Source organism: Xenia sp. Carnegie-2017, unplaced genomic scaffold (genome assembly GCF_021976095.1).
Source record: "Xenia sp. Carnegie-2017 unplaced genomic scaffold, XeniaSp_v1 HiC_scaffold_23, whole genome shotgun sequence".
Taxonomy (NCBI): domain Eukaryota; kingdom Metazoa; phylum Cnidaria; class Anthozoa; order Malacalcyonacea; family Xeniidae; genus Xenia; species Xenia sp. Carnegie-2017.
Window position 1 is genome coordinate 10770863 of NW_025813486.1, and position 16761 is coordinate 10787623.

At 35.0% G+C, this 16761-nt stretch overlaps 3 protein-coding genes and 1 long non-coding RNA gene across 4 annotated transcripts; 3 read left to right on the forward strand and 1 right to left on the reverse strand.

Annotated features, from left to right (window-relative positions):
* The first annotated feature begins 503 nt into the window (after nt 1–503).
* LOC124448340 lies at nt 504–3369 on the forward strand. The gene is made up of 3 exons (XM_046999352.1): nt 504–883; nt 2638–2770; nt 2938–3369. Exons 1-3 carry the CDS (start codon nt 626–628, stop codon nt 3177–3179), a joined length of 633 nt encoding a protein of 210 aa, XP_046855308.1. The 5' UTR covers nt 504–625; the 3' UTR covers nt 3180–3369.
* Nucleotides 3370–3462: 93 nt separating this feature from the next.
* LOC124449093 (general transcription factor II-I repeat domain-containing protein 1-like) lies at nt 3463–5039 on the forward strand. The gene is made up of 4 exons (XM_047000038.1): nt 3463–3486; nt 3719–3866; nt 4117–4185; nt 4561–5039. Exons 1-4 carry the CDS (start codon nt 3463–3465, stop codon nt 5028–5030), a joined length of 711 nt encoding a protein of 236 aa, XP_046855994.1. The 3' UTR covers nt 5031–5039.
* A 67-nt stretch (nt 5040–5106) lies between these two features.
* On the reverse strand, nt 5107–7046 carry LOC124448343. The gene is made up of 3 exons (XM_046999355.1): nt 6958–7046; nt 6691–6799; nt 5107–5307 (listed from the first exon to the last, which is right to left on the reverse strand). Exons 1-3 carry the CDS (start codon nt 6975–6977, stop codon nt 5107–5109), a joined length of 330 nt encoding a protein of 109 aa, XP_046855311.1. The 5' UTR covers nt 6978–7046.
* A 5576-nt stretch (nt 7047–12622) lies between these two features.
* On the forward strand, nt 12623–16194 carry LOC124448344. Its single transcript, XR_006949027.1, has 3 exons — nt 12623–12933; nt 13796–13881; nt 15516–16194. It is a non-coding gene; the product is annotated as an uncharacterized LOC124448344 (long non-coding RNA).
* The last annotated feature ends 567 nt before the right edge of the window (nt 16195–16761 follow it).

Here is a 16761-nt window from a genome sequence, read left to right on the forward strand (position 1 = left end):
TTCACTTGTGCTTGCAAACATCTACACTGTAATTGCTCAAATTGGAGCCCCTTGACAAATCATGTATGTATATATCTGTAAATAGTATTAGACAAAATTAACATTGTCTATTTGTGAATCATGGACATGGTATTTATTTTTACAACAAACTTGGGACATATAACTAATACTGTGTTACGTTCATTGTATATTGTTCATTGCTTCATCGAGTATCGTTATGATGATTTAAAATCGTTGAGCATATGACAATATATGTAAAATACAAAGAATACAAAACAATAAATGTGTAAAAAAGTAAAACTGTCCAAACCTGAAATCGAAAAAAGAATTCTTCTCGTCATTTAGCCGCATATCGGTTAAATACGCATATGAAACTTGTTATTCTCAATGGTTATTCTATATTTTAGTGGTTTATCACAGCTTATAGGTAATTACCAATGGTAATTACATATACATGAATATTCGTCAATTGTTACTTACCGCTGACATAATAAGAATAATATGTGGGCGCGTACGTTAGTTGACCATGATCTAGTGCCGACCCTCAGCCACCCGTTTCACCAATTCTAAAACGCTTAAAGCGTTAGTTCTAATTTTTAGAAATGCGTTACGAAGCGTCAATAAAATGTATTCCGCGCATTCTACAAGATGGGATTCACGAATTTTTGAAATACTTTATTTAGTCATCTTTATTTTCCTGTTCTGTGATCTGGCTATGGCGGAAAACGTTCGACGTTCAGCTTCTTATGATATTTTAAATGACGAACAAAAAAAGATCTTGAAGGATTATTATGATCGAGGAATGATTTCAACAGCAGCTAGTATGAGGGATGTCATCCAAGAAGCTGCGAACCAAGCTAATATCACGTTTGAAAGAGTCAAGGTAAACAGAATGCACGAGTTTATATTTTTTACCCGCGCTTTCTTTTTCATTAGCAACGAGTGATCTTCGCCAGTATTTTTTGATCTGATGGGCTTAGTTATTGTTGCTGTAACTGACATTAAATATAGTGTGCATTTTATATCTTCTAATTATACCCTTAACTTATATAATAGACAGTTTACAAGATGTCAGAGATATATAAACAGATATACTTAGGATTTTCCCTTTATTGGGGAGAGCATGGTTTATTTTTTGACTGTACCACAATACCAGTGTGTTTATATTTAGTATTGCTTGACAATTGAAAATTGCAACTTTTGCTGACGATGTTTGTAAAATTTATTCTACTGTTAAAATTTTAACTTGGCCTATTAAACGTATAATTATTATATTTTTATACTCACACTTGTTTTTACTATGTACTATAAAAAACAAGCTTGTTTTTATTTGTATTCAACCCTCTCGAGCTTTTTATCTTTCTCTGTTGTCAGATGTAATATGTATGTACCACTGGTTACTATATCTTTTTGCATTAAATCGAACTGTAGTTTTCTTCAATAATGCAATTTCTACTTTATAAAAGTAATAAGATTATAGTATTTACATACATATACTCATTTCATAATATTCATATCATAGTATAGAGGTGCCACAGGTAGTACATCTTAAAAAGGGGTGGGAAAACTTGGTAATTTTTCTATTTTTGAGTATGCCTTCAAGACTGTTGATCACAAATTTTTCGTAGTATTCTGAGTTTGTTAAAACTTAAGGGCAGGCATTCTGTAACATTATCACAAATCTTATAATCAGAAAACCTATGGTTTTCCCTCGATTTTCCCTCAACAATGGTTTTCCAAAAATTAAATTATTAAAAGCGCATTTTCTCTATAATACATTTTTAATGCCCACTGGTGTTTCCCTTTTCCATGAAAGACTTGCTTGGGATTCATGCTATAACAAACAGGGACCTTATCATTTTGCAAATAATAATCCTGAAATGTAGGTAAATTTGAGAATATTACCATTAATTAATTGTTTTTTAGAAATCCATGGTTTTCACAGCAAGTGAAATTTTACATTGCATGAATAAATAACTGAGCAGACTATGCTGTATTCATTGCATGTTTTTGAAAGTTTGCAAATGACAGAATCGTTGCAGTTTGTGGAGACTCAATAATGTTGAATCTACCTTAAATTGTAAATGCTAGAGATGTTTTTCAAATTTCTACTCTCTGCTAGTCACCCCATTATAATGTATATGATTGCTTTGAAGGTTTAATTGCATTGGGTGCATACCATTGAAGGTGATCAAGGCAAAACCTAAATTAATATACCTTAACTAATTTTCTTATTAATTAGGTTAATAGTCCCTAAAAATTTTTATCTTGTTCAGGAATAAGTCACATTTTTTACTTTTTTGGCTCTCCTAATTTACGAATAATTTGAGAAAGAAGTTTCATATAGATGGTTGTTCGTAGTTACATACTTAATGAATTCTGTTACTGGTGAAATAAGCTCATGCTTATTGCAGAATTTTCTAATGAAATTGTTTGATTGTTTGGTTTGCAAAGAAGCATTTATATTTTTTAACATAATAATTTTTGGTGTTTAGACTAAGTTAGCATATCCTATTCTTCAAATAACTTGAAGGCTTCATGTTAGTACTATTTGTTCATACACCATGTAGTAAATAACCTTGGTTAACCAGGTTAGCTACAAGAAAAAGAAAAAGTTTTTATTTTTATTTCTTCTAGAAATGGATTGGGAATGAAAAGCAGTCCAGAAAAAGAAAAGCCAGCTCTCATCAAGATGAGGAGTTAAGACTGTGCCCTTCAAAGCGTAGAACTACAGCATATAATCTTTTTTGCTCGCATATGCTGAACTCAGGTTCTGATCTATAAACTGTATGTTTTTTATGGCCTGTACAATATGTATCATCTTTATTCCACCAAAGTGCTAAGACAAAACCTGTGCAGTCGTCATTTAAACCAAAAAGTACTTTGTTTCTTTCTGTTGTTATATGCCTTTTGTAAATATGCATTTTGTAATTTTAGAGGAATGCAAGCAGCTGAGCTCTAATTCTGAGAGGTTGAAGTTAGCTGTAGACCACTGGAACTTGTTAGGGGCAGAGGAACGTGTAATTTGGGCAGAAAGAGCAAAGGCTGTTCAAAGCAATGACATTCATGACCTGACAGTTAAGCAGCGCACAAACCAAGTGAAAAAAGGGAAAAAGCAGCTTTTGTCACAAGTACAGCTGTTATTACCCACTGTACATATGTACAGTATTATGATATAAGAGAATGATTTTTACTTTGATTGTTTGTGCATAGATTTAGTTGAGCATCTCTATAAACATAACGTGATGGTTTGTAAATTTCAATCCATTCTAAAGGAAAGACAATTTACCTAAAGAAAACTTCTACTACAAAAAAATTTGTAAAAGTTGTTATGAATTGTTAGAAGTAGCAAATAAATGCTGAAATTTAGCCAAGTCTACTGGGTTACAGATCCACAAAGTTAGCATTTTGTAACGTTTGCAATTTTACTGTCAAAAATATTAGCATTGATAGACCAGTGTCATGGGTGTGAAGGGGGAGTATTTTGTAAGAAATTTTTGCAATCCCCATAGCTTTAGATAGATTAGGGTGTGCGAGGGGCTCTAATTTCCCCACAAAATAATAGTATACGTATCATAAAATAAGGCCAAAGCAATTATGATAAGTGTTTAATCTAACACATTGTAGATGTGTTGATTTTTATACTTTTTGTTTACTTAGAGAAAAAATTTGCTGAAAACTTATGCTGTGTAAATTCAATTAAATTTCTCTTTGCTAGCTTACTTACTTAGAAAGTCTTGGTTGTGAAGCAGTTGTTTTATTCTTGGAGCCTGGTGATTCTTGTCTTCAACAGTTTGGAACAGAAAAAGGAATCAACTTTTTGAATAAAAATGAAAAAATTGGTGTCAATTTCGTTGAGTATTTGGGTAAGTGCTTTACCTACACAGTTATTTTCAGAAACTTGTGGGTCTTGGAATACCAGTGCATTATTTCTCAAGCAATAGTGCTGCTCCAAGAATGTTTATTCAGTTGTGCCCTTCGGATTTCTTTTGAAAGTAAATTGCTTTCAAAAGTAATCACTTGGGCTCAGCTGGATATATGAATAATCCTCTCCTCCTTTTCCATGCATTTTACACGGGCGTTATTTCTTTATCAATGTTTTTTTTTATTAAATAGATTCTCCAAAACAGGTTGTCAGAAAGTACCGGGTGTGTGATGTGATAAAACTATTCAACCAGAAATACAGTAAGTGCAAATTGCATTTGAAATGATTTTCCATTTTCTGAGCTTGTGTCATGGTTGATATTTTTTAGTCCATTTTATACACAATTCCTTTTTTGACAATCAAGTTATTTTAAGTCAGCATGAATGGTTTGCACCATTGTGAAACATTTCCAAACTTATCAAATCAAATCATGGGAAAGAATGCTGTTTCAGTAAAATGAACAATGTGCATTACAGTTTACATATTTAGGAAATATCATTTATTGTGTCTGTCCTCATAGTTTTGTACGTGTTAAAATCTCTCCCCCCATAAATATGCGCGGGACTTTTTGTTATTGTCATTGATTATTGCTAGCTACATTTATGTATTACCCATCATTGTAATTTTCTTCGAAGGTGAAGCTTGTGGGAAAATGTGCCGAGTACCTTATTTAAAAGGAGGATTTACTGTTACTGGTTTGCCAGAAGGTATTACATTTAAAAAACCCAGTCAGTATGGTATTAAACAGATTTCCAACATGAAAAATGCGCAGAATATTCATTTCAAAATAATCGAATCACCGCAAGTAGAAAAAGTTTTGACAGAGAATCGTAAATATTCTGATCAAGAGAGAGAATGTTACCGATCTGTGTTGAAGAAAGTTGTTTTTGAAGAAGCCAAAGTATCAATGTGCTTGATACGTAACAAGCTGATTGAAGAATGCGATTTGGTGGTAACTGATGTAGATTTGACAAAGTCAGAGCTTGATTTGTTGACTGGGAAACTTAAAAATTTTTTCAAACCTGATGCCTTTGCGACTCTTATTGCCAACTGTAAAAGCAGTCGAACACACGAAGGATACATTCTTCCGGTTTATACTGACTAATCCTTAACAATAAAAGGCTTCGTAATATTCAAAAGTACATAAAATAGCAAACTTGAGGGAAGACAATTTCTGAAATTCAACCACATTTCCCAATACTTACAGTTTTAGCTTGTTCAGCACTTGAAGTGTAGTTATCAACAAATGAATCAACTTCTTCTTGATTGTGGAACAAAATGGAATTATGCCTTGACAAGAACTGAGCCTTCCCTGAAGTCTTTTTTCTCACAAGACCAAAACAAGCATCCATTGATTCAATCAGAGTACCAGCTTCATCAGGCTATCAATGGATGAAATGAATAACAATGATGCTTTTAGATTGAAGACATTAACAACTTCCCTACAACTGTTTTTAAATATTGTGTTTAATGGCTAAATGTGTACAACTCCATAGAACAAATGTCTATTAAATTTTTAGAATAAAAAGCTAGCTATGAGCAATTGCAAATGATGCACAATTATAAATTTTGTACTTTGGGACAAAGAGGGCACAAATATCTCCTGGAACATGTTGCTTTACAAGCGGGTAACCATTTCTCAACAAATGCCGATACCTGCGAAATAAAGAAACCACTAAAAATTCAATCATACACTATTACCAGAGCAATCATGAGACTTCAAGATCACATCCCTCAGTCTTTCTACAGTACTTTTAATCTAAGTTTACACAATAATTATAGTTTATGAAACTAATTTATATTACAAACCGAAACTCATCAAATGAGTTGCTGTTCAGTGTTGAATACATGTTCTTAATCTATAATGAAATAAAACAATTACAACAATATACACATGCACAACAAGAGCAGGAGCAGGGTGAAATATTTAATCTTTGTAATGTGCCTTTCTATGAAAGATTAAGGTTACAGTTCAAGAAAACCAAGTTTTTCTATGTTTTAGGCAGGTAACTAGTAATTGTTACAAACTTTTAACAAGCTGTTGCACTGCTCTGGGGTATCTATATCATGGGCAGCTGTGCAAACAGGATTTTTGGGGGAGGGAGATGGGAAACACTCCTAAAATGTCCCTAAACTTACAATGCACTGTTTGATATCACACACCTTTTCAAGTTCTATAAATAAAGACCAATGTGGGAGAATTATTGGGAGGGGGGCAGTACCCCTTGTTGGCAACAGAATGAAGGTACACGTGTATTTCTTTTACACAGTTGAAATGAATACTTACCCACAATGGTAAAGAGGCACTTTGTCCATATTTTTAGAGCATCATAGAATTTTGAAGTGAAACATGACATTCAAGAGTAAGGTTTCAGCCAACTCCATCATCTTAAAATGAAAAGCTAAAGAGGACGAGTAGCACTGCCAGGCCAAAGTTTCAATCTTATTAACGTTATTGAATCTTTCACACTCACAAAACAGAATTTGTTTCTGATGTTGCCGCCTATTTGAAAAATACACTGCAAGTTCTGGTTATCATCATCATCAGCATCATAATGAAACATACAAAGATCACAAAGAAAGAGGGTAGGTGGTAATTAAACATGAGCTTTGCAATAAAATTTAGAATTTACCATGAAGCTAGTATTTAAAGAAAAAATATTGATTTAAAAAAATGAGCATGCAAAGACCTTATGTATCAACAAAATGCTAAGGTTGATAAAGTATCAATCATTAAGTGACTATATCTAAGCTAGTAAACAAACCATATTGGTCAATGCAAATGACATTTCTTGCTTGAGCACTATGGCAAGATTTCTGATGCCTTGCTGAAAGAATACCATGATTGGGAAAGTAAGGTAATGTATACCCATGCTAAAAACATAATGCAAGCTATGTTTCAATAGCAGTTCATACAAATGTATGATACAATGACCATGATGACATGAATTGAAATCAACGTTTGATCACCAAACTTATACACCACAAAACGTCATCATAACTGAATTTATCTTTATTTTTTCCATCCATACCTTAAACCGTTCAAGCACATGGAAGTAGTTGCTTGTTTTGTGAGTGCTGTCAGCACAACCTTTGCAAAAATATTTTTCGTGTGCGCATTCGTTACGAAATTCTACCCCAATCACACCACATTCAGAGCATTTTTCTTCGTTAAGAAAACTTCTTCTTCAATTCTTCCGTTTAACAAAGACTCTCGTATGGTTTGCCAGCCTTGAAATTCCTTTTCCCGTCTGTTCTGATAGTTTGTTGCATAAGCATGCTCTTCATCACAGTAACCTTCACCTTCATCAAACTCATACAAATTATGTCGTTCTATCGCACTAGAAGGGACATTTGTTGACTTTAATTCATTTGAAATACGATTTGAAGCTTTCAGAGCAATATTCTTCGTGATTTTTTTGCCACTCGTAGAGATAGATCGAACGCGAAGTTTGCAAGATTTGAATCGCTTTGAGGGGCGAGTAGCCATTTTGAACCAAATGTACGGAGCTCATAGATATAGTAGGACTACTATATCTATGACGGACAGGGTTGTTAGGCTCCAGCGCTCGTTTGTAGCCAAATATGGTTTGAAAAGTGGCCAAATAGCAACAAAAGAGGCCAAACTTGTTTTCTGAGCCCGCACTGTTTATGGCATGCGGTTTTAATAAGTTTTTCTAATTGCTTCTTATAGTCTATATGGATTTATCATAAATATATACCATACATTGCAAATCTAGCGATGCCAATGCCTAATGTTCACATCAAAGGACATATGGGAAGAGGTGAATACAGAACGTAAGACTGAAAATTTATTGGCTGTTGCAAAAATATAAGGTGCTTGTTGACGAAATGAAGAGAAAAAATGAACTACATGTCCAAAAATTTCTTGATAAGCATTACAAGCTTAAAAGGCCATGTCAAAATACAAAGTGAATAAACTATTTTATCTGTCTTTCTATAAGATCTCGACGTGCATAGTTGTCATTTTTACTGCTCTCCATATATACAGATTTATATAAATATTTATGCATAGTTCTTATAATGTTTATTCTACTCACATTCATACATGTGTTTAGTGGCAAACAGCTCAAGCATTCGCTTAGTTACCTTAAAGTTAATGCAGCAGTTCCCGGCAAAGTGTAGGCTGGAACGAATACGAATAATGGCATTTAGCAGTTCTAAGCTCATCCTATTGCGTTGTTTAGTCTTCACTGATGTCACCAAGGAAAAGGTTCTTTCAACCACTGCATTGCTTACAGGATTTGTCAGGCAGCTTAAGGCGTAAGTTGCCAATTCCTTGAATGGTTTGACCCCAAGAGAAGTTTGGAACTGAACTATCTTTGACCAAAATGCAACTGCTGTATCAGGTATGATGCCGTTAAAAATTTGTTCCTCTTTCCAATTTCGGTGGACGATCTTCCTGTACTGCTCCTCAATTGCATAATCTTGATCCTTTCGTAGATTAGGAAGCGGCAGTTGCTCAAAATCGGCTCTCGTTGTTACATCAAGAACTTTGCTTGGATGCAGGGCACTTAAACCTTTAAAGATATTCCGGACAGCTGGTAAATGTTTCTCTACTTGATTTACAGCTTCCACAAGAAATTCTAGACACCTATTTTTCACTTCAGAAACTTCAGCTTCAGCACATCGTTTGTCTTGTTGGGAAGAAATGTATTTCTTGGCTTCTGACAAGAACTTTCCACCAAAGTCAACTTCATAAATGGCTAGATATTTTCCTTGGTGGTCGAAAACTCTACCATATAAACTTTTATGGAGTACATTTAGTTCCGTGAACATTTCTTCTGGATCACCATCAGTTGCCTGGAAGAAGGCATTCACCCTGTCGAATTCCGTGACCAGAGGAGAAACGAAATGGAAATAAAGATATAGGACTGGATCATTGAGTATGTCCAGAAGAATACGAGCCTTGAATCTTGCTGCCTGCGTCGTCTCTGGTTGTGCTGTTCGGAAGTAAGCTTGCAGCTCAAACCAATTTGTGAGAATGCGAAATATAACTTTTCCTCTCACAAGCCACCTCGTAGTTGAGTACTTCTCAAACGGTGCATCTTGCACATCATCTGGATTCATCACTTCGTAGAGCGTCTTGTATGCTTCTCTTCTAATAGCGCTCTTTAAAAACCATTTCGGAATTTCTGCCAGAAGAAATCCTACACTCGACAGAAGTTTCTCAAATGCATGCTGAACACAAAGGGACAACGAATGGCAAATACACGTCATCTTGATGCAATGAGGAGCGACAGCAGCTATTCTTGTCCACAGCGAATTGTGTTTCCCAACCATGCACCTGAAGTGTGGACAACAGGAACCAGGTCAACAAACGCTGTAACGATCTTATTTTCAACTTCGCTGAAATACCTTACGATAATGCAGACCTGCTTCGATGTGGAAATATCAGTAGATTCATCCACAATTAACGAAAACTTCTTACCCTGGACATCAGCAATCAGTTGTTCCTTCAACGCTGGACTTATAACTTTGGTCAATAGTTTTGAGCATTTGTTTCTATGCATTTTAATGTTCTCAAGTTTGCTTCCATGAGCATTTCGGGCTATTATCCCTCCGAGATGATCCATGGTCAAGATTGCCGAATGGCAAGCCATTGTAACAGCTAGCTCGATCTCGACGACCTTTACTTCATCTGCAACTTTTGGGACACGTACGACTTGGATAGGCCTTGTAGTAGTAGATACTTTAATGTGTTTGATGTGTTTATCAGTTTTTTCGTGTTTGGTTAAGTTTGCTTGTTTGGGTCTGATTGTGGCACGGCACAATTTACAAAAAGCATCTTCACTTCCGTCTGAAGCTTTTGTGAGCCAGCTAAATTTACTTTCCCAAGACTTGTTATATTTTCTTCCGCTATCATACGCTCCTTTCCATTTTGATGCCATAATATTGCAACGAATAACATTTTTATCAGTCTTAACTAGTATTAGTAGTGGTCGAACGTGCTATTTATAGCTAGATGTCGGACGTCTACGAAGACAAAGCTGTGTGTTTGCTTGTGATTAGCTGGTTAAATTGCATGACAATTGGCTGAATTATACTTAGCTGTGATTGGATGAAAACAATTCAATGCTCAATTTGATCCTTATGATCATTTTTAGTTGTATTTCCATCGCATTTTGTACATTTAAGAGATTTTTACAAATAAAGCTCAATAAAAATTTTAAAAAAATTGTTTGAGTAAAAAGAGGCCAAAAAGTAGCCAAATAGTCAAAAAAAAATTTCGAGGCCAAAGAAAGAAAAAAAAGGCCAAAATCGAGTTATTTGGCCTCAAAAAGGCCAAACTAACAACCCTGATGACGGAGCTGCACGGAGCTACACATTATATCTAAAGAAACTGGAACCTAGTGTAACATATCTTGTAGAATGCGCGGAATACATTTTATTGACGCTTCGTAACGCATTTCTAAAAATTAGAACTAACGCTTTAAGCGTTTTAGAATTGGTGAAACGGGTGCCTCAGCGCACTCGTCCTTCATTTTCCCCAGCACCTTCTTGTTCGCTGTGCTGAACAGCGGATGGTCTTTGGGGTAGTTGCTGGTGTCGTACTGACCGGCGTTGTGTCTCATGTCGGGGTACACGTCCTCAGTCTGGATTTCTAGCACAAGGCTGTCGGTGTCGGTGTAGAGGAGCTCTGCTGACGATCTTTACTGCACCTTGAGATGGTTGTAGTACCAGTCGTACATCAGATGCTTCAAGAGGTCGAGAACGCTCATGCCCACGAAGACCGGCAGGTTGAGCAGCAGACTGCTTTTTTTCATGTGAACGGCTGCAAGGCATTCTTTAGTAGACCTGCCAATCTCGTCAAACCTATACAGTATTTCATGCTTCTGTGTGTTTGACTGTTTGTAAACAGTTTGGTGCAACTATTTTTCGTGCTCAAATGGATACATCTGTGTAAAAATGCTCCTAAGGAAGCGAGAAAATGTTTGCTTCAGTCCTACTACAAGTCAACTGAAGATTTACCATGGATAAGTATCATAAGTGTATTATCATTACCTGATAAATCTACTGAAAACTCATAAAGAAAGTATGTTGAACTAGAAGACCTACAAAAAAGAAAAAAATTCAAAACACCATGTAAACTGCTTTGCAGAACCTTGGATCTATTACTGAACAGAACTACATTAATTTTCCATTGAAATTACAAACTTGGAAACTAAAGTGCATTGGTTTCTCTGACAAAAACACTATCTATTGCTGCACGAAGGCAAAATAGTTATTTGACAGTGTAGGCAAAGAAATTTATCAATTTATATAGATATTATCGTGCATTACTTACAGTATTTTGGAATTGTGTAATGTATGTAAAGAACAAGATATAATTTTTCCAAAATGCTAACCCCTTCGAGCACTACTACTCTTCTGTTTTGCTTGAACAACTTACAGCTACCAATACTAATTATTTATATGTACAAACTAACATTTGGGAAGTAAATGATAAACAACTTGATAATTCTTTGTATTTTCCATCAAGCCTTTGAATTTGTTTCTTTTATCTATTGGTAAAAAAATATTAATGAAAGACTTACAAATCAAGTTTCTTGAAAATAGTATTTTGTACAAAGAAACTAAATAATTGGAAAGGTCACATGTTGAAGGCAGACTTTGCTTCTTTAACTAGGTTGCTTGACCATGAGCAAACTTAAATTTGTTTACAATTTGTTTAAAGAATTCTTTTTATTGATTTCTACTAATTCTTCATAAGACGCAATGAATTTCTTTGCCATCTATTTTTGCTTCTTCTACATTCAACTTCATTGTAACCAATGCATCCGATGTGAATTTGTGGATCACCTGGAATCGTACCAAGTATGGATTTGGTGAGATGAGACAAAAATATCTTTAATTTTTCATTCATATTAATGATATAATTATAAGCTATTGTTGAACAAAAATTTCAAGGTAGAAACAAATCTTAGCACATTGTTCAACACACTTCTTTTATCTTGGTTTTAAAGTATTAACCTGTTTACTATAACAATAATTACTTCATTTACAGAAACGCTAAGTAGTACTTTAAAACTGTTTACATAAATCCAACTTTCCAATCCAATTATAATTGTCTTCACTACACAGTCAGTCAAATTGAGCAGGCAAGTAGTTTAATAGTTATTTTTATTATACGGGATATACCATAGTTCTCATTAATTTTGCATGGCACTGCATTCAATTTTAACACAACTCTGTTGTAAACTTTCCTTTCATCCTTTCATAAAAAACATGAACAAATTCTGTCCATTTTTGGGAGGTAAACTCAATTCAAATCAGGTGAGTTTAGCTTGATGCCTTGATCATCATACAAGATAGATGCAAAAGTCGATAAAAATTGGCAGCTTCGCCACGTCTGGCGAGCGAAAAGTAGCAATTAGTTGCAAAGTATGTATGATGAAAGTCAAGTATGAATTGTAATGGTAGCATAAACGGATAACACGATTTAAAATTTATACGGTGCATAGCAATTGGAATATTGGTTAGTGACTTAAACGCCTTTCGTACAACTGGCCCCAGATAAACAATTTAAAAACTATTCAGTTACGCAGTTAGTTCTTAGCTTGTTCTGAAGAACAGATAGTAGAGCTGACATACATATTTGTTATCAATTTAATAACAAGTAGCGAAAGCGTGTTACAGACTGGGGACTAATGACGTTATAAACATTAATATTTAATTAGAACATTTGAAGATAAGACAAATCAAAGTGAAATTGCCATTAACAAATAAGACAGAGGCGTGTGAGTGTGTGATGTCTTTAAGTAAACATTTCCAAACCTTGAGTGTGCTAATTGGCTATCACTACAACGGTGTTCCTAACAATATTTTACAAAGTATCAACTAATTTCACAAAAGATAAATACGTAGAACAGTGAAAAAGTTTGATTCTAGCTCCAGGCTCTTTGTTCGAGGTCTTCACGCTTCATAATCAGCGATAGCCATGGTTTTCCAGTTTGGCGTAAAAAGAGTCAAATGTCTTGATTACGGTATTTTTTTGCTATCTTTTGCTTCTTTTCAGTGAAACACATAAATTGTTGGATAAAATAGTTATGCATTAGTAGCAATCGGTATTCATCGACAAAACAACGAAATACTTGATCAATGTAGCGTTAAGTTTCGTAACAGACTGTATTGTGTGTAAAAAATTTCCGCCGGAAGTGGTATGTCGAACCTGCTTTCACCATATTTTTATTACATTTGAGGCGAAATTGCTCAATTATTAAGCTAGCTAAATTTCGAGTTTGGCTTCTTTTTGGCCAAATTGGCTAACTTTTTATTTTGCTCTTTGGCTACTTCGTGGCCAGACAACCTGGCGACCCTGGATCTGCTTGCGGAATGTTTTCAAATGACTTGAAGCTTTTTTAATTGTTATAGGGGATCGTTTTCTTGCTTATACATAAGAGGGATTAAATCTTATGGTTAAAATCAGCGCGTTGACATGCAGAAAATAAAATTACCGTAGAATTTAGAAAATACGGAGCGTTAAAGTAAACAGCAAAGGGACTTTTTCTAGATACTTCATAATTGGGCGCCAAGCACAATATCAAGCACAATACTTGATAACATAGATCATTAAACTGTTCATACTCGCTCAAACCTCTTGTGAATTGTATTACTAAAATCTTGTATTTTTCAATCATTTCATTGACAATAAAGGATGTGAATGATCTTGAGTTGGACAGTTTATTTCATTAAAGTAGAGACAAACACATGTAGCTGAATTTCATGCAAACAAACCCATCTCCTCCATTTCTCAACGCAGGATTTACCTCAGGAAAATGAAGAAAAACACGTTACCCGACGCGCATATTTCTATACTCATAATACTATATTATTGTATTTTACTAGAATGTAAAAAGAGCGTTATTACATATGTTGGAGCACTTTCGAAACCGTTGAAGCGGAATTTCTTTTTCTGGCAAACATACTTACACGTACGTACGATATTGCAACAGTAATTAAATTCGATTTAACTTCAAAACAAAAATGCCGTATGTCCCATCTACTAGCCTGTTCATATGAGCAAGGTTTGAGAGACATCCCACTCGCCAAGACAAACATTACTTCGCTTTCATATGAGAAATTCAATCCCGTCTACCCAGACGAAATAGGAAAATGACATTTTCCCAGATGCTGCGAGTTAAAAATAAGCATGGCGCATCGTAGACCGGAAGTCGTTATATATCACTGGAATCTTTTATCGGTTTATGGCGCTTATTAATATAGTCTGTGTTATTATAATGACACTACTTTTATATTCAAATAATGAATTGAACTTTAAATTATGATATTATTCCATCATAACTGCTTTATTTTTTTAATTCTACTTCCATTCCGTTGTTCGCCTTGTCTTCAATATCATAATTTCATCTCTAAAAGCGGACTGGCGAGTTCATTTGGAAAAGTTTTCTCTTGGCCTGTTCATATGAGCCCTGTTAGCGAGGCGTCATACATGGCTACGTACAAGTGAAACCATTTCCCCACGATGTGAGGATACTCACGGTACAATCTGAGAGAGTTCGAGCAATGCAGAAAGAGTTTAAGAATGACTTGGTCAAATTACCGAACAGCAAGCACAAAGCACATTAATCTTCTTCAATTTGTGTCCACATAATTTACAAGCTTCCCACATGTACGCATTGTTTTATTGGTTCATGCAATATCGTGTTGCAACACCCAAATTAGCAATTTTGTTTGCAAAATTGTGGTATTTGACAATAAAATTTAAAAAAAGCAATTTAGAAATTTTTTGTGCGTCTCAATTCAAAGGTTTTAATGGGAGAGTGGTGTAAGGGCCCCACAAGAAAAATCATCCACGGGCCTTGCGCAATGTTACTCCGGCTCTGCCTATGTGTGGATAGAGCTAATCTGCAAAGTATGGCAACGGCGCACACAAGATATTAAAGCTCTATTGTAATGGCGCCCTTGACTGATGTATTTATTGTATGTCAGTAAAATCTTACTCCCGCCATCCTAGCATCTCTACTGGGAATTTTTATCACAAGCTCAAAAGCAAATGCTTATTACGAATTCATTTATCATCCAATTATAAAGGCTTTAATTTGCATTTAGCAATTTTATTGGATGATATATGGTTTGAAATTGACGGTTATAAACCGAGTGTTATAGTCGCATAATCATTCTATAGAGTAAATTAATGATGAATAAGTAACCCAACCACACTTTGCAGGATATTTTTCAATCATACCTGTTTGGGTGCTTAAGTCAATGTTCCTGTGAACTGTGTAAAGGCGCACTTACGTTATTCTTTGCTACTTCTGAGCACTCGCTTTTTCATCAGAGGTACTTTGATGCTCACGCAAGATCGTGGCGAAAAGCGCCCTACTTCGCAGACTGGGTTAAACGGGCTTTGTACAACGCCATTTTTCAAGTGTTTAAGATTTATACGTTGAATAGCGATTTTAACATTGATTAGTGACTTAAACGCCTTTCGTACAACGGGGCCCAGATGAACAATTTAATAATTATTCAGTTACACGTATAAACTTTGTTTGTTGTTAAGAACAGATAGTATAGCTGACATGTATATTTGTTGTTAATTTAATAGCAAATAGAGAAAGGGTGTTGAAGACTGGAACTAATGAAGAATTAAATCATTAATATTTAACTAGAACAATTAAAGATAAGAAAAATCAATGTGAAAATGCCATTAACAAATAAGACAAGCGTGCGAGAGTGTGATGTCTTTAAATAAATATTTCCAAACTTTGAGTATGTTGGCTATCAATTTAACCTGCAACGGTGTTCCCAGTGATACTTTACAAAGTTTCAACTAATTTCATAAAAGATAAATACGTAAAACAGTGAAAAAGATTTTAATTTGATGCCAGGCTCTTCATTTCTAATTTGTTCCAGGCTTTTTGGTCGAGGTTTGGTGATTGCCAGCGAGAATGCCAGGGTGTCCAGTTTGGCGTAAAAAGAGTCAAAATTCTTGATTTTGGTAATTTTTGGCTTCTTTTCAGTGACTAACATACATTGTTGATAAAATAGTTATGCAGTAGTAGCAATCAGACATTCATTGACAAAACAACGAAATACTTGATCAATGTAGCGTCAAGTCCAGTCACTTGGCGACCCTGGATCTGCTTGGGAATGTTTTCAAATGACTAAAAGCTTTGTTATTTGTTATAAGGGGTCGTTTTCTTGCTAATACACAAGAGGGATTAAATCTTATGGTTAAAATCAGTGCGTTGAAAGAAAATAAAATTGCAGTAGAATTTAACAAATACGGAGCATTAAAGCAAACAGCAAAGGACCTTTATTTAGACACTTTATGTGGCGCCAAGCACAATATCAAGGCACAATACGTGAGTAACATAGATCATTAACTGCACGTATTGTCGCAAAGAATTGTTTTCAGTGAAATCAATCCTCCAATCAGTATTCATCGACAAAACAACGAAATACTTGATCAATGTAGCGTCAAGTCCAGTCACCTAGCGACCCTGGATCTGCTTGGGAGTGTTTTCAAATGACTAAAAGCTTGGTTATTTGTTATAAGGGATCGTTTTCTTGCTAATACACTAGAGGGATTAAATCTTATGGTTAAAATCAGTGCCTTGAAAGAAAATAACATTGCTGTAGAATTTAACAAATAGGGAGCATTAAAGCAAACAGCAAAGGACCTTTATTTAGACACTTCATGTGGCGCCAAGCACAATATCAAGCCACAATACGTGGGTAACATAGATCATTAACTGCACGTATTGTCGCAAAAAATTGTTTTCAGTGAAATCAATCCTCTACGATGTGATTATAATCGCAGTACAATCTGATAGTTACAACAATGCAGA